Source organism: Mustela putorius, unplaced genomic scaffold (genome assembly GCF_011764305.1).
Source record: "Mustela putorius furo isolate JIRA1106 unplaced genomic scaffold, ASM1176430v1.1 tig00003942_pilon_pilon_pilon, whole genome shotgun sequence".
NCBI lineage: Eukaryota > Metazoa > Chordata > Mammalia > Carnivora > Mustelidae > Mustela > Mustela putorius.
In genome coordinates, this window is record NW_025422087.1 from 262427 (window position 1) to 281805 (window position 19379).

A 19379-nucleotide genomic window follows, 5' to 3' on the forward strand; every position below is an offset into this window, starting at 1 on the left:
GAAATATGAGAGTTTCAAGTTCAGAATAGCTGCTATGTTCAGAAGGTAGGTACTGCTGCCTTATCTACAATTAAAGTATAATTCGCACAAAAGGGACTTTTAAGATGTGTTTGAAAAAAGTAAGGGACTTATGATGGAGATTTTCTTATGTTAAGATTAAAGGAAAACATTGGAAAAAATATATTACATCAAAACATGAAAAAATAGGTGAAACAGGTTTCACTGTGGTGCATAAACAATGAATTTTGGAACACTGAAAAAAATTTTAATTAAAAAAAAAAAGAAATTAACAGATCAATACCATTGGCTGAATGGTCTTTGGACTGACAGATAAGAGTCTAGTTCTTTTAGGTAGAAAGAGGGAGGCCACTGGAATGAACTAAAAAAATAGTATTAAGAGATATTTTGCACTGCTCCACTGCAGTAAACCATAGCAGAGCTAAGAGGGCAGGTCAAAAGAAGAAATGTAACAGAGTAGTAGTAGGAGAAACATCAGGTAGCAGAAACAACCTATGGAGAATCACCTTGGAAGCCACTTTGTTTCTGTTACAAATGAGCTAGTTTATTCATTCAACAAATATAAGTAGTATTGTATACTCTGTGTATTTTGCTAGGCACTGGGAGGGATAAAAATACAAATTAAGCCAGTCTTTGTCCTCAGGAATTTATAATCAAATAAAGAACTTATTACCAAAACTAGTTTAAGTGCCCTTGATAGTTCAAAGTAGCTGCTATAGGACTTTAGATGTACACATTCTCACTTCCACTCACTTCCAGTGATGGGGGGGGGGGCTGTTTTGCTGAGGTAGTAGGAACAGAGCTTCAGAGGATGAAAAGAATTTTAAACACCACAGATGAAGAGAAGAAAGGATTCAGGTAGGCAGGGCAACCTTTGAGTTAGCTGGAAGTAGCTATACAGAGTGAGAAGAAGGAAAAAAAAAAAAAAAAAAAAGATTGTAACTAGCTTTCACTTCAATTCACAAATACCGGCATGCAGAGATTTTTAAATTTTAATCTACTCATGGACTTCTTCTCATTTAAAACAAACAAACAGATAACAGCCTGAATTTGAAATTTATTTTCAACTGCACAAAAAAACCAATTCTAAAATTAGAAGGTTATATACCAAAAATATTCATTTTTACTGAAAGAGGGCAGATAAGAGAATTAACTGGCCGGGTGGCTGGTGTCCTAAAATGGTCATAGTAGAGGCACTAGTAGTGACAGCTTCTCATGGCCTTGCCAAAGTGCTTTACTCAGTCAAAGAGGACTACCATTTCAGAAGAAAGACTTCAGACACCATTGCCAAATCAAACTTTGGCTTCTACACAAAAAGTATCAAATGTGATTTTGGTGCTTACTATCTCTTTATTTGTGCTCAGAAAAACCACCAAACTCAACCCAATCAGAATAATAAGACTTCAAACCTTTCCTTATTTTGAGTCATTTAAATAGTATCTTTATTTGAAGTTTTCATTAAGATTTAGTAGCAGGTAAAATATCTTAATATTCCTTAGCCCAACACTCCTATTTTATATAAGGAGATAATTGGTGGTTAAAAAAATATGGTTCCATATTGTTTCAACTTTGTGCCTCTGTTTACTCGTTCGTATAGGATGGTTATTTTTTGCGTCAGCTTGGCTGGGTCATGGTGCCCACATACTTGGTCAAACATTTTTCTGAATGTTTCTGTGAAGGCATTTTTTTATGAGATTAACATTTAAATTTGTAGACTTTGAGAAAAGCAGCTCACTCTCCATAACATTGATGGGCCTTATTCAATCAGTTGAAGACATTAATAGAACAGAGACTGATCTCCCCTGAACAAGAGGAAACTCTGACAGCATACTGCCATGGACTTAACGGCAACTCTTCCTTTTAGTCTCCAGCCTTCTCGCCTATCTTGCACTTTCTGGACTTACCAAGCCTCCACAATTTGCCCGAGGGAACTCCTTAAAATAAACTTTTCTCTCTCTTTCTGTGTGTATATATATGTGTGTGTGTGTACACACACACTGTTTCTCTGGAGAATCCTAACCAAGGAAAGAAGGAATTTATCTCTACTTACAGCAAACAGATTAAGCGTAAAAGCAAACCAACTTATACATACATATTTTAATGTTCTAAAACTAAAAAAATTTGGCTTAGATCATAAGTTATACCACAAAAATAAATATTGCATGTGTTTTCTTTCAGGCCCATTCTTCTTAAAACAGCCACACACACATGCATTTATTACCAACTTCAGTACAACCAGAGTTTCAGAATTATTAAATCTCTATTTCCCACCATGGATGATAACCCCAGTTACAGATCTGCTACTATGTGAAAGTTAACAGTGACAAATTAATCTTTACTAAATAGGATTATTAATTGTTAAAGTTCAGCTTCATGTATCAAAGAACTTCGTAACTCTATCACCTCAAATCAGTAGGTCTATTAATAATGAAGACAATTTCTTAAGCAAAAGCTTCAGTAACATTCTGGGGCATTATTAAAATGATGTTTTTAGGGAGTCTGTGCCTATTATCCATCTTAGTATGATGTTTTTCTTGGCAAGTTAGCAACTCAACCAACTAGTTCAATTCGTAAATTAGAAATCTATATAGGTCTTCTAAGGTCAATATATATTGCCACATTTCATCTAAACCTGAATGAAAAGAAGCAAGGAATGAAATGAACTATTAATTATATTTATTCTTACAGGGTAAATATCTCACCTGCAAATAATAACAAAGAGTTTAAAAAGACATACAGCTTCTGAAAAACATCTTGAAAGTAAATACTTTTTTACATTGGAGATTCATATATTAAAAAAAGTAGCATTCATGTATGAATTTCTAATGTAACTATAGTTGAACATCATGGCCTCAAAACTCCAAAATCTATTTTTCAGTTAGCAGAAGGTGGGTACATTTAAAAACAAAACAACAAAACAAAACTCGATAACGAGTATTTCTTTAAAAATTGAGAACAAATTCAAGTGGTAAGCACCTGACCCAGTAAGATCCAGACTGGGGGCAGAGGTGACCACTTTAATGACACAATGGTTCAGTGCGCCCTTGTGGGCCTGCGATGCACAGAAGAGTTAGGTGTAAGGAGTCACACACAGATGATACAGGAACTCTCACTCCAAATGGAGAAATCAAAAAGGAAGCATGACACAAATAATATATTACAGTTTAGAAAATATTTTGGATAAACTGACTACTAAACAGATAACAGTGGCATATAAAGGGGGTAGAGGAGTGGGAGTGGTTTGCTCTGTGTACAGGGATATTTTATCACTGATATTGTTCACAACTGCCAGCATATGGTGACAATACACTGAAAATAACTACTTTTCATCTGTTTCATTATTATTTTTAAATCATCTCCAGAGAGTGTGTCCCTCTCTTACTGCAATCTAGAATGCACTGCTTCCCCTGGCCCCCACCTCTTGGCACACCACTAATAGACAGAGTACTTTGAAATGACATGTCCTACACCATCCCTGGGTCAAAGAGAACTCATTTAGGCTGCACCAATAGAAAGAGCTATCCCAAAAGAGAAATTTTTAAAAATTAAACTTTATAATTATCTTCATTACTATAGTTAATATTACTGTAAGTGGTTTAAGTATATTATACATTAACAATTTAAGTACTGGTTTGTTTATCTGTATTCATCTAATAAACATATTTTAATGATGAAAAATAACTTACTATGAAAAGAAAATGTTGTGTCATCTCAGCATAATTAGGGGAAAATGCCCTTTTGCCAGATTTTATTCTTTTAGAGATCATAAAGAAAGGTCAGTAGCTCAAAAGTAGTAATTTTTCCCTAAGTTGACTCCATCCATAAAGGTTGAAAAAATAAATTTTTTTTTTAAATTTGTTTGACAAAGAGAGAAAGAGAGCATGCGCACATGCACAAGCAGGCAGAACAGCAGAGAGAGGGGGAGGGAGAAGTAGTCTCCCTGCTGAACAGGGAACCTGATGTGGAGTTCAATCCCCGGACCCTGAGATTATGACCTTAGTCAAAGGCAGACACTTAATGACTGAGCCATCCAGAAGCCCCTCATTTTCAGATTCATAAAGAGTCAATGGATTTGTCCTACTTCTGTTACATATATCAACTATGAATTTTCCAGTAGTATTAAAAATAAAGAAGTTCTTTCAACCAAATTTCTGATGTTATTGGTCCCAGTCTAAATGCTTTCTAGGTATGAGAACTACAGATAAAATAAATACCATTAAACATATTGAAAGGAGATTTATTGAAGACAGAAGAAAGAACCAGAAATTATGACACTGGAAGGAACTGAATACACAGCAGCTTGGAAAGAATATGTACAAGGGGCAGATCAGCTCTGCCTCAAAGTCTACAGGGTTTTTTCCAATGTAACACATGTAACTAGAGACCAAATCACCAGTTCCAGCATTGTGTTTATAATTGTTTGGAATGAAGGCATTGTTATAAATTTTACTGTAGTTATCACCTTTACAAAGAAAAGAACAAGAAAAGCACAATATAATTATGCAATAAGGGGAATTTGAGATTTAAATTTACATCCATGAAGATTAATGAACAATGCACAATTTAATGAACATCTTTATCCTAGATGGGTTTTAAAAAGGCATAAATTATTCTGTCATGTAAAATAAAAATAAGTAAGCCAATTTCTGAAGCTTCCAAATTCTTAAAAATTCAATGTATCTTAACATGGCAAGGTTTCTTTTGTTTTTGTTTCTGTTTTCATGGCAAGGCTTCTGAATAAGTTACTCGATTACAATTAATAAATGTGCTACTAATATAGTGAGGCTTAAAAAAATCAGCAGATTGAATTAATATCTCCTCTTCTAATATGTAACTTAGTATATAATAAGCTCCAAAAATTTCATTTCCAAGTTATTCATAAATATATCAATTTCTAGAGTTTGCCTAGCACCTAATAATCAAGCAAGCCAATACTTCATTTACAGTCTTAAAAGCAAACAAAAGCTTAGGAAAATAAATGTGCCCTCTTTCATTTCTTCAGTAAGTGTCGGCCAGGGAATGTCCGAGAAGTAGGATGTATCATATAAACAGCACAACGCTAGACTATATTATGAGACTATAGCACCCTCACTCCCTCTGTAAGGTTTGGAGGTCAATGCAGCACTAATATCTAGAGACAACTAGAAAATCATCCAACTATAAAGGCATCTTTCTAGCTTAGACCTAACTACATCAACTTACCAAATCCCTGTGCAACACCCAGTTAGCATGCAGGTAGTGAATCCCATCTAGGATCTGATATAATAGTGACTTCACCATTCCCCGAGGTAACTGAACTGGCTTCTTGTTTGCTTTAGAAGCTCTGTGAAACTTGATTATATGCTGAAAGAAAGAAAAATATCACCAGAAGCTTAAAAAAGAAAAGAGGGAAAGATAATTTGATGTATAATATATTCCTGCCAGAAAAAGAAACACTCAGGGATTCCCAAAGATACTGAAAATATAACCTTAGATTCTGCTGGGTAACATAAATTAAAATTTAGAGCTAAAGTTTCATTTCCTAAGCATATAATCATGTCTCAGAAAATAAATGACTGCAACAGAGAAGCAGAGAATAATGTGATTTTATTTTGAAAGCATAATTAAAAATTACTTTCAGAGTATACTCAATCCCTGTTTACCTGGTGGAAATTTTCAAGAACAGAATCTTTTTTATCTGTAGTGATTAAATGAAAAGAAAGAAAAAACAGAACAACTGGGTTGGCTGACACAGCATAGATGTGGTACCTATTTATAATACATGAGTTATAAACAAAGCAAACAGGAAAATTATTTCAGTAAAATACACAGAAGCATAAAGAAATAACATGTAAATGACCAGTTCAGACTGAAAAATATTTAGAAACATGAAAGATTCAGATGAGAAAAAAAACAGCCTGTACTAACCATTGAAAGTTTTCCAGAAATAGTATCAGTGGACATCTGGTAAAACACAATACCATTTTATAAACAGAAAAATCACTTAAAAATTAAGGTACCCCAACAGAAACAAGATCCAATGTTTCAAACTCTCTTGACAGGTTTCTTCATTTTAATTAAAGCACATTTAAACTGTACGAACACCTATAATTCAGCTGAAGTCAATTCTGCTGTATGTAAAACATAGGTATATACCTGGCACCTCATGTGAACATGAACAGACTCTTGAGCAGTAATTCTGAGTGAATATTAAGCATATTCTTGAAATTAATAAACATAATTAAGAGTGACTTATTTTATATTAGAGGTCAACATTTTTGCTTCCTATTTTCTGATGATATAAGAAGTGGAACATTGATAAGAAATAACTAGTAACTAATGATTGAAGGAGTTTTATTTTCCAAAGAAAAAATATATAGCAAAGACTACCTGGTGGGAAGATAAAATATATCAGTTGACATGCATATAGTATGATTCATCTATACTTTAACAGCAGCATTACACAATTTTAATTTTCTTCTCAGTTATTTTTCCAAAGTATTTAAAAACAGTCAAATAAAATAGAGCTACAACTCAATAATCTAGAATGTTCTGTCACCTATCCCAAGAAATGGTGTGACAATAAAGTCTGTTCACCTTAATAAGGGCTAGTGGTTCTCTGGAGCTTAATAAAAATATATTAAAATATATATTTTTAAAAATTAAAATTTTCCAGAGTAAGAATAATATGTAGGGGAGGTTAAAAAAATGATGCCATAGGCATTTCTTCAGTTAACACTTTCATTAAGTTTTAACAAAATACATTTTTTTTAAACTAATATTTTATAACTACAAAAAACTACACTGGGGAAATCTCTTACCTTCATTTTTATTTCAAGGCTATATAATAAATATGTGGTGTTATTATCATGAAATTTCACCAACATCTGAGGGATTTTTTTTTTAATGACTTTTTTTACTGGGGCTATTTTGTTACACTCTGCCACCTTACCCCAGCTAATTCATTTCAATATTCCAATTAAAATAAGAAAATAAAATGGATAAAGGAGGTTTTAGTAAAGTGAATTATTTGATTTTTATTAAAATGAACATTAAAAGTACTTACTTGACTTCAATGAATATTATTAAGATGACAACAAAGCCAATGATGACCATATACACACATCTGGCAACAGTGCAGCATAATTTGTAAAAGTATAATTATTTATACCTACATATAAAATTAGATATCACATACTAGCCTGCTAGGAATTATATTGAATATAATACTATCTCTTATGTTCAATTATTATAAATCACATTTTATTACAAATCATATTTATAAAACAGACTAGAAATTTCTCATAAATTTGGGTCATATAATTTGATTTCATGTTAGCCTTGTATTCAATTCAATACTGGCCACCCTAATTTAACAAATTTTTTATTAACAGAATCCCACTTTGATTTGATTAGATTTATTTTAAAAGAAGAGAAGCTACAACAACAAAAATATTTACAACCAGCATTGACTTTGGACAATAGTTTCATAAAACAGAAAATTTGGTGTCTATTTTCAGTTCAAAAGCAATTCCTTCCAGATAACATAAAAACAATTTGAATCAAACTGCATTTACTCATGGGAAACAGGAATCTACAGAGCAAAAATATTTCTTATAAATCTGAAACTATATGAAACCCATGTAAGTTTCAATTTCTGAAATCTGTTAAGCTAAAATTATGCAAATGAGGCTAGTTCTAGAAATTAGCAGAAGAGTTTAAAACTAATGTACTATTTTTAGAAGGCAAACTTATTTTTGAGCAATTTTACTAGAATTTGTACTAGTTTTATTTCAAAATTTTGTATTTATATTTAGAAACTACAGCTGAATGAAAAATATAAATTTTAAAGATATTTAAAATTGAGCCAGAAGATTATGATCCCTTGCATAGCAGTATCAGTGGTCCCGGTTTACTATGGTTCAACTTGTGATTTTTGACTTTATGACGGAGTAAAAGCAATAAGCATTCAGCAGAAACCATACTTGGAATTCTGAAATTTGATCACTTCCCAGGCTGGTGACATGCAGTATAATACTCGTTTGTGACTCCAGGCAAGGGCAGCTACTATACCCAGTCAGTAAGGGTAAACAACCCATACATTTATAACCATTCCATACTCATACAACCATTCTGTTTTTCATTTTCAGTACAGTATTCAATTACTAACATGAGATATTCAACACTTTATGATAAAATAGGCTTGGTGTTAGATGATTTTGTCCAATTGGAGGTTGATAATAAGCATTCTCAGCACGTTTAAGGTAGGCTAGGCTATGCTGTGATGTTCCATAGGTCAGTCAGGTATATTAAATGTATTTCTGACTTAATGAGATTCTCAGTTTGTGATGGGTGTACTAGAATGTAACCCCATGTCAGTCAAGGAAGATCTGTATATATGTTTTCTCTGGCATTTACTTCAATAAATGCACAACCAATATATAAATATAAATATAGAACAGTATACAAAACACAGTGAAATACTTAAAGATCTTATTAAATTACTTATTAAATACTAGAAAAAATACAGATCACAGAAATGAAGTACTTATTAACTTAATGTAATATTGAGTTTTTGTTCACTCGCTTTATTTTCTAAACTGTAGTCTGTGTTAACATTTTCTTTACACAAGACTGATCAGGATATAAGTTTTGTGAGTATATTTCAAAATTATTTTGGCTATCCTGCTATTTTCTTTAGATACATAGATAAACTCTTATCCCCAAGATGGCATTTCAGACTTCCAAAGAACATAAAGGAGTAAATTTTATAGTTACCCAAAACTTCTGTAAATACCAATTTTAAAAACTATCTAGTGAGTAAATGCCAAATACTGAGTTAGCTGTTTGTAATTCAGCTATTTTGCTAAGATAAATTTAAATTCTCAGTTTAATAATAATTTTTATCAATATAACATCATTTTTGTCATTGTATTAGCTAACCTAATAAAACTAATCTAAGAGATTGTAATTACTTGACTTTGAGAATCTTCAAGGATTTAATTAGGAGCTCTCTTCCACAAAGAATTCTTCCTATACAAGAACATGCCCAATTCAAGTAAGTACAACACTGAACTTCTGCTGATGGAAATAAGAAATGCATTAGAACATGGAGTATTAAATATGAAAAATATTCAATAAATGATTAATAGTATGTTACATTTGTATAGTACACTTAGTTTATCAAGTTTTTCAAATATAAAATTGCTCTTCAGAAAAATCCTGTAAAAAAGTAGGAAAAGTACCACATTTCACAAATGGGTTTGGGGGAACTGCAACTTCAGAGCCATTAAGAGACTTGCTTAATGTCATATGACAAAAAACAAATAGACAAAATGTTATATGACAAAAAACAGACAAAAACCATTAAGTCTCAGTCTAGTCTTCCAAATATAACATATTTATCCTCCTATATAAGGATAACACTTTCTCATTTTATATTCCTTTATAGAGTAAAAGGAAACATGCTGCTTTTAAAATTCTATAACAAAATAGCTATTAGTTACTTTTTAAAATTTTATCAAAAATCTACAGCTAGGAAACAATACTAAATAACTCTTATTCTTATACTCTTCAGATTGTACTATTTTTCTGTAGCATGTTACAAAGTTTACACTGATAAGATCAAAATGTAGTAATACAAAGCAAAATACCCTAGACTTGGTAATCCATCAATCATATTCTATGAGGTTACTTTTCTTTTTAAAATGTAAATCTCAAATTAAGATAAATTAAAATTGCTTCTAGTCACTCTTAATCCCTGACTGAAACCAATGGCTCGATGTCTACCAGCAATTCACCTTACCCAGAGGTCATGTTCAGCGTAGTCAAACAGAAGCCATACTTTCCTATCAGCATGAGACAGAAAAACCTTTTGAAGAGAGATGACATTTGGATGCTTAAGCTCTCGGAGTAACTGCAAAACAAGGAAGAGCAATTAAAAATCTTTGCCATGAAAATAATGTTAAGTAAATCATACATTTGTAATGCACAGAAATACAAACCCAATGGTAATCAATCCTAAAAATCTAGTAAGTACCCACACTATTTTGGAAGTGTCCAGATATATGCTTCAGTAACAAATGCAGAAAAACTCTGGAGAAAAGATACTGAGAAGATATAACTGAGTAAATCTATTTTGTTGTTATTGTTTAGTTGGTTTTTACTTTTGTTTTGGTTTTTAATTGTGATAAAATATACATTAAAATCACCGTTTAACAATTTTAAGTGTACAATTCAATAGCTTTTAAAAAACTAACTGCAACATTAGATAATATAACATTTGTCAATATCAAATATCAGATGAAAATTAAAATCTGTAATTCTGTGAGATATAGCATCTATTTTTTTAGGCACTAAATTATGTAGTTGATTAAGATTTTATAAACATTTAATAAAATAAAGAACTTATACAGACAGAGGCATCTAAGCAGAACACATTTTTATGGCTTAACCTTTCTCATTTCCTAGAAGGACATTCTATTTAAAATCTTTTATTGCCTTATTTCATTCTCATTTATTAACCAAAGTGGGCCTAATAATCCATCAGTTAAAAACTATTCCTACTCTGCCAAGAAAAAAAAAAAAGGAACAACAGCAGTAACATTGTCAAGAAAAAAATTTCTCATGAAGCCTGATACTATGTCTTTATCAGTTAAAACCGAGTTACACAGTGCCTTCCAAATGTTTTCCAAATACATGACAGCCATGTGAGAAAGTCAAGGTTTTAGAACTTATGACTTTAGTACCTTTTATAAGAACACTGCTACCAAAACAAGAATTAATATAAATGCAATGTTAACAATATATTAGGGACTCTGAAATGAATTCAGCCAAGGAAAGACTATGAATGGACTATCTATTAAATACTCATTTATATTAATCATTATTCTCTGGAAAGTGATAATTACTTTATTCAGGAGGAAGATTAAATTCAAGTTATAGATTTCTGCTTTTAGAATATAATTCCAAACTTACGAGACTTCAGAGATTATACACAAAGCTTTAGAAACCTAAAGGTCAGTATCTAAGATTAACCATTTCCTAATTAATAAAGAAGGCAAAGAATCTGATAGGGAAAGTCTAGACTTCGGGATTACCCAGGATCATCCAGCTGGCTCCAGAGCTAAACCCAGTGCTAAGTTCATCTTAGTTCTGGGTCAGTGTTTTCTCCATTACCTCATGATTGGAACACACTTCTCAGGCACTATTTCAAATCCTTTCTGGAAACTGTCATGGTAGAAATTATAACAGACTCCAAAGCTCTGGCAAAAGTTCTTTCCAATTATTAGAAACCTACATATAAAGCTATTCTTAGTATCTCCTCAATTTCACCTCCAAGATAAGACTTAGCTCCTATACTGGAAAAAAAAAAGAAACCCAAAAAACAAAACCAGCAGCACCCATTTTATTAAGTTCTTCGTAAGTGCCAAGTATGGTGCAAAACATATGACATGCATTATGTCACTGAATCATGAATTACCCTATGAAATATTTACATTACTTCTAATTTCATAAATGAGGAAATAGTGGTTTGAGGGGATTAAATAATTTGCTCATGATCACAGTGCTAGGTAGTGGTTTAAATCAGGATTTTAATGCTTTTAAAATTAATTAATTGGCTTTTAAAGTACAAAGTCAGCACTCTAAGGTCTAATACCAACACTTTTTTTTTTTTAAAGATTTTATTTATTTGACAGAGAGAGAGAGAGCACAAGCAGGCACAGAGGCAGGCAGGGGGAGAGTGAGAAGCAGGCTCTCGGCTGAGCTGGGAGACCGATGCAGGGCTAAATCCCGCAACCATAGTCATGACCTGAGCCGAAGGCAGAGACTGAGCCACCCAGGTGCCCCAAATATCAACACTTTCTAAGACCTAATACACTGGGGGACTATTTCTCCTTACATTCCAGAGGCACAGGTATTTTAAGTATATACTAGGTTGTGAACTGGCCAATGGCAGCTACATGTTTTGCTCACGATTGCTACCTTCTAGCACCCTGTCCAGGCACCTGGTAGGCACTCATTAAGTTTTTGGTGAATAATGAATTTGTGAATAAACAATATATACAAATTAAAAGGCATCATACAACACACCCTTTGCTTCTGATCTGTGGACTAAGATCACTGCTTTTATCATAAAACCTTATTCCACTTCTTCAAAAAAATCTACGTCTTAAAAAAGCTAGTCCTCTTCTATTTTTAAACCATCCAGCTGACTAGTCAGGCAACAAATCTTCCAGGGTAATGATTTAATAATATATTAACAGTAAGAACTATCATTATTATAAGTAATTATAATCATAACTAAATAATTAAGTGTTATGGACTGAATCTCCCCAAATTCTTGCTGAAGCCCTAACCCCCGGTGCCTCAGAATGTGATTGTATTTGAAAACAAGGCCTTTATAGAGGCAACTGAGCTAAAATAAGGTCAGTAGGGTGGCCCTGATCCAATCTGAATGGTGACTTTCTAAGAGGAGGAGGTAAGGACACACAGAGAGACACTGGGGCAGCTTGTACAGATAGACAGCCACTGAAGAGGCCACAAGAGGGTGGTTGTCTGCAAACTCAGGAGAAGCTGCAGAAGAAACCAACTCTGCAGACTCTGAGAAAGTAAGTTTCTGTTGTTTAAGTCACCCAGTTCATAGTATTTTGTTCTGGCAGCCTTGGCAAACTAATACAGTAAATAATTACTATTACTAAGTAAAACACTCTAATATTGGGTGTTTGGGGGAGATTTATCAGGAGATGGGTCAGTATGGGGTTAGAGATGGAAACTGAGTTTCAGTGGGGAATTACGTCTAAGTCAATATTTTTATTGAAGTACTTCAAAAAAATCAGGGAGCTGGGCTCTATTTGGCAGGACTACCATTAAGCAAATGCCTCCTTCACACCAGCCACTGTGGAGATGCACTAGGTCCTGGCATATAAAATGTGCTAAGACTTGCTGAAGTCTTCGAGTGGGAAACAAATGCAAGTAAGCACATAATCCTAATGCTGTGGCTGCAGCAGTGGTAACTGATGATTTATTGAGAGTAGCTAATATTTACCTAGAGTTTATCGGGCCCAAAGAAGTATGCTGAGTTCCTCACAATAAACCCCATGAGACACTATTATCATTTTACAAATGAGAAAACGAGAACACAAGGAAATCAAGTAACTTGCCTTGAGTCCTAAAAGCTGGTAAGTGGTAAAGCTAGGTAAAGCACGGTAATCTGGCCAGGACTTTAAGTGCTACAGGCAGTACTTTGAGTCTGGTACTCTGACGCTGTGGAAACATCCCAAAGTTCTCCTAGCTGATGAAAAGCACTTCAGCATTTCATCACCACACAGAGGCAGCCCATAGCATGTAGATACCTTTTTTTTTTTTTGGTCTTTCTGAGGATTTTATGTTAAAAAAAAAATTTAAAGAAAAGGTTTGAATAAATTTAAGCAATGGTTTCTATCACAGAAATCACCTAAATTCTTTTAATTCTACTGGGAATAAAATCTTAATTTCCTGTACTAAGAGTACTACTAAAAATACAAATGTCTTAATACATCATTCTTATCAACTTAATTCATTCCAGTTGTACCATACAATATCATACTTAATTTCAACCCTTAAAGTACAAATAAATAAAAAATAAATTAATAACATTTAAAACTGTATCTTGTCAATAAATAGCACCTAGACCAGTGAGAAAATAGGATATAAAACTTCTGATATTCTCAAAATAACACTGATTTCTAATATTAAAATGTTACAACATGGCAAAAATAATAAATTCTACATTTATGCCATGGGTGTAATGATAGATAAGTTGAAATTACTATAACAGTATACAGAATAATATTTCAAAATTATTTCAATTATTTTGTTAAAGTTGTGGAAGCTTTCTTCAATCAAATTCTTGCGAATTGTTAAGAATAAAACCAAAAACAAACCCTGAGATGCCTAGATTAAAACAGATGTGAACTTTAAAAGTAGAGTCTGCAGTTTTACTTCTGCTCCCCTCGCTACCTCATTCCAGCTACAAGGCTGCCTCTTGGAATACTGATCGTCCACTGAAGCACAGTTTAAAAACCACTAAGCTTAAGGGATTCTACCTAGCAAGAAATTCTGGAAATACAAAACAAACCACAAACAATACAATGAGGATGAAGACATGCAATGCTCTTAACTTTAGGAGAAGTGCTTGGAGTTCTCCCCACCGCCCTTTACAAGTACTTACTGAACAAAGACTGTGTCACACCTAGCACACGCTGGTGAAGAAATATATTATAGTGTAGTGAAAACAGAACCCAACAAAAAGCAGCGCCTTATAATTTATTATAAGTGCTATGAAAGAAAACAAACTGGGGGCAGACTGTAAGAGAACAGAGGAGATGCCTGGTGAGTAAAAAGGACTTCTCAGAGGAAGACTTAACGAGGGAAGAGGACTGATAAGATGTACCAAGAGACGGTATACTTTTTTCTTTTGGATTTTTTATTATAGAATTTTTTAAACATAAATGAAATAGAATAGTAAGGGGTGCCTGGGTGGCTTAGTGGGTTAAAGCCTCTGCCTTCGGCTCTGGTCATGATCCCAGGGTTTTGGGATTGAGCCACTGCCCCGCATCAGGCTCTCTGCTCAGCAGGGAGCCTGCTTCCTCCTTTCTCTCTCTCTGCCTGTCTTTCTACTTGTGATCTCTGTCAACTAAATAAATAAAATCTTAAAAAAAAATAGAGTAGTAAAACAGACCCCTGTGTATCATTATCCACTCTCAGCCTATCTCATTTTATCAACATTCGTACCCCATCCTCCCACCTTAGCCTGGATTATTTTGAAATAAATCTGACGTGATTTCACCTGTAAATATTTCAGTATATGTCTCTAAAATATAGGATCTCTTTGCTCTGACCACATGGAAATAAATTAGCAATCAGCAATAAATTATCCCAAAAGACTCACATGTTTAAAAAAATTTTATTAAGTTTTCTAATTATAATTCCAGCATAGTTAACATACAGCGTTATATTAGTTTCAGGTGTAAAATCCGTGATTCAACAATTCTATGCTACTCAGTGCTCCTCATGGTAGTAAGTGTACTCTTTAATCCCCACCCCCTATTTCATCCACCTCCCACCCACTCCCCTCTAGTAATAGGTTGTTCTCTATAGTTAAAGAGTCTGTTTCTTGGTTTGACTCTTTCCCGTTTTGCTTGTTTTGTTTAATTCTATATAGTAACATAATATGGTATTTGTCTTTCTCTAACTGACTTACTTCACTTAGTATTATATTCTCTAGCTCCATCCATATTGTTGCAAATGGCAAGATTCCATTCTTTTTTTATGGCTGAATATTTTTGTGTGTGTATGTGTGCACATGCGTGTGCGCGCGCACACACACACCCACACACAATTTTCTCTATTCATTCATCTATCAGTGGACACTTGGGCTGCTTCCATAATTTGGATATCAAAAGTTATATTGCAATAAACAGAGGGGTGCATGTATCCCTGTGAATTTCTGTGGTAAATATCCAGTTGTGTGATTACTGAACTGTAGAGTAGTTCTGTTTCGGACTTTTTGAGAAAAATCCATACTGTTTTCCACAGTAGCTGCACCAGTTTGTATTCTCACCAAGAGTGCTCCAGGGTTCCTTTTTCTCCACAAGCTCACCAACAGTTGTTATTTCTTGTGTTTTTTATTTTAGCCATTCTGACAGGTATAAGTGTAGTTTGGATTTCCATTTCCTATGATGAGTGATGTTGGGCATTTTTTTGTGTCTATTGGCTATCTGGATGTCTTCTTTGGAAAAATGTTCATATTTTCTGTGCATTTTTTAATTGGGTTATTTGTTTTTTGGGTGTTTAGCTGTATCAGTTCTTGATATATTTTGGATACTAGCACTGCATCAGATATGTGATTTTCAAATACCTTTTTCTGTTAAGTAGATTGTCTTTTTAATTTTAACTCTTTCTTTTGCCGTGCAAAAACTTTTTATTTTGATGTTGTCCCAAAAGATTACTTTGGATTTCATATTTCTTGCTTCAGGAGACAGATCTGGAAAAATGCTTCTATAGCCGATGACAGAGAAATTACTGCCTGTACTCTCTTCAAGGATTTTTATGGTTTCAGATCTCACATAAGGTCTTTAATTCATTTTGAGTTTATTGTGAAAGAAAGTGGTCCAGTTTCATTCTTTTGCATGTCCAGTTTAGCTTCCAGTTTCCCCAACACCATTTGCTGAAGAGACTTTTTTCAATTGTATATTTATTCCTTCTTTGTAAAAAATTAACTGACCATATAATTATGGATTCATTTCTGGGTTTTCTGTTCCATTCCATACATGTTTAAAAATTAACTATATATATATATATAGTTATATATATATATAACTATATATATATATATATATATACACACACACACACACACACACACATTTTTTTTTAAAGATTTTATTTATTTACTTGACAGACAGAGATCACAGGCAGGCAGAGAGGGGGAAGCAGACTCCCCGGCGAGCAGAGAGCCCGATGCGAGGCTCGATCCCAGGACCCTGAGATCACGACCTGAGCCGAAGGCAGAGGCTTTAACCCACTGAGCCACCCAGGCGCCCCAACTATATATATGTTTTAAATTTTAATTAATTTATTTGAGAGAGTGTGAGAGACAGAGAGTGCGTTGTGATAAGAGGAGCAGAGGAAGAGGGACAAGCAGAATCCAGGATGAGCATGGAACCCAATGCAGGGCTCAATCTCACAACCCTGAGATCATGACCTTAGGCCAAATCAAGAGTCAGACACTTAGCCAACTGAGCCACCCAGGCACCCCTAAAATTAGATAATATATATACTGTTTTAAAGATTTTATTTATTTGACAGAGAGAGAGATATCACAAGTACGCGGGGGGGGGGGGTGGCCGCTGAGCAGAGAGCCTGACGTGGGGCTCGATCCCATGACCCTGAGATCATGACCTGAGCAGAAGGCAGAGGCTTACCCCACTGAGACACCCAGGTGCCCCTAAACAATGTATTTCTAAATAATCCACGAATAAAAGACAAAAATCACAAGAAAACTGAAAATATTCTGTACTAAATGACAATGAAAATACAATATAACAAAACTTATGGAATACAAGTAGAACACAGCTTAGTGGAAGATTGATAGTTTTAATTGCTTATTGAAAAGAATAATTTAAAATCAATTATCTAAGGTTCCATCTTAAGAAGATAAAAGAGATGTGTAAGCCCAAAGTAGAAGGAAAAACAGAATAAAGACAAGAACAGAGATCAATGATATAAACAGAAAACAAATTACAACCTGCAATGAAATAGGAGATCACCACAGAAACTATAGATGCGAAATGATAACAGAATATTATGAACAACTTTGTGCTAATAAATTCAACAACAAAATAGACAAATTAGAGATAGACAAATTACAGAGGTGCCTGGGTGGCTCAGTCAGTTAAGTGTCTGCCTTCGGCTCAGGTCATGATCCCAGGGTCCTGGAACTGAGCCATGCATTGGGCTCTCTTCTCAGTGGGCAGTCTGCTTCTCCCTCTCCCTGCCACTCCCCCTGTTTGTGTTCACGTGCTCTCTCCCTAACTCTCTCTCTCAATTAAATAAAATCTTAAAAAGAAAGAAAGAAAGAAAAGAAAGAAAGAAAGAAAGAAAGAAAGAAAGAAAGAAATTGGGGCGCCTGGGTGGTTCAGTGGGTTAAAGCCTCTGCCTTTGGCTCAGGTCATGATCTCAGGGGCCTGGGATTGAGCCCCACATTGGGCTCTCTGCTCCTCAGGGAGCCTGCCTCCTCTCTCTCTCTCTGCCTGCCTCTCTGCCTACTTGTGATCTCTGTCTGTCAAATAAATAAATAAACAAAATCTTAAAAAAAAAAAAAAAGAAAAATGCAATAGACAAATTATAGAAAAAATACAATATATCAAACACAAGATGAAAAATAAAATCTAAAAAGCTCTTTACCTATTAAGTAAATAATATTGGTTGGTGAATTCTATCAAACATTTAAGGAAGAAAAACTATCAATCTTATAGAAACTGTCTGAATATGGGAGATGAAAAAAGGCTGCCTAATGTGTTTCATGAGGGCAGTACAATCTTGATACCAAAGACAAAGACGTTACAGGAAACATAATTATAGACCAACATCCTTCAAATTCATACACTTAAAGCTCTTTAACAACATATTACTAAATCAAACCTAGCAATATATAACAAAGCAAGAATTATTTCAAGAATGCAAAACTGGATAAACATTACAAATCAATGTAGTCTACCAATGTATCAGAATAAAAGAGAACTACAGGGTCATTTTGGTACATGTAGAAAAATTTGATACACTTACAAAAAAAAACAGAAGGAACTTCCTTAGTCTAACTAATAGCATCTATTAAAAAACTCTATGGTTAGCATTTTACCTAATGGTGAAACACTGAAAAACACTTTCACCAAGATTGGGAACAAGTCAAAGACATCCATCCTGATTACTCTTCAACATTATATGAAAGGCTTGAGCCAGTGCAAAAAGAAAAAAAAATAAAAATAAAAAGATGGAAAGAAGGAAAACTATTCTAAATTGCATACATAATTATTTCTGCAGAAAATCTGCATGTATCATCAAAACCTGCCAGTGAATTTACATATGTATCTAAAATGTACAATATTTTAAAAGTTCTATTTTTTCTTTTTAACGTTCCATTTCTAAGTATAGAAGCAAACACATGGGAAATAAAATTTTAAATTAAAAATTTAAAAATAATCCCATATACAATAGTGCCAGAAAACATGAAGCTCTTTAGAAATGAATTTAACAGGTGTACAAAACCTCTACAACTAAAAAATTATAAAATGCTGTAGAGAAAATTAATGAAAACCTTAAAAACTGAAACTATATCTTTTTAGATTCATGGTTTGGATGTTTCAATATTCCCTGAATTTATCCAAACCATAATCCCAGCAGGCATATTACTGAAATAAAAATTGACAAGATGATTCAAAAGTTTATATGATAATGCAAAGGACCTAAAATAGTCCAATCCTGAAACAGAAAAATAAGGCTAGAAGCCATATACAATCTTACTTCAAATCTTGCTGTAAAGCTAGAGTGACCTGATAATGGCATAAGTATAGACAAAGATGGAACAAAATAGAGCCCAGAAATAGTCCATACTTACACAGTCACTTAAATTTTTACAAAGATGCCAAACAAAGTCAATCGGGAAGAATCTTTTTTAAAAAGTGATGTTACAACAACTGTACATTCATAGGGGTTAAGGTGGGAAAGAAGCTTAAACCTTACATCACACCTATACAAAGAAAAATGAATTAAGTATACATAAATAAAAAAACAAAACCAAAACTATATAGCTTTTAGAAGAAAACAAAGGAAAATTTCTT

At 33.6% G+C, this 19379-nt stretch overlaps 1 protein-coding gene across 4 annotated transcripts in view; it reads right to left on the minus strand.

The window, feature by feature from the left end:
* The window catches only part of CDK8 (cyclin dependent kinase 8), a 136091-nt gene that overhangs the window by 45665 nt on the left and 71047 nt on the right, over nt 1-19379 (minus strand). For all 4 annotated transcript variants that reach the window (XM_045069518.1, XM_045069517.1, XM_004781478.3 and 1 more), the window contains exons 3-4: nt 9803-9913; nt 5221-5361 (exon numbers count right to left, since the gene is read on the minus strand). In XM_045069518.1, the coding sequence (XP_044925453.1) occupies nt 5221-5361; nt 9803-9913 (252 nt within the window). The remainder of the gene's footprint in view (nt 1-5220; nt 5362-9802; nt 9914-19379) is intronic.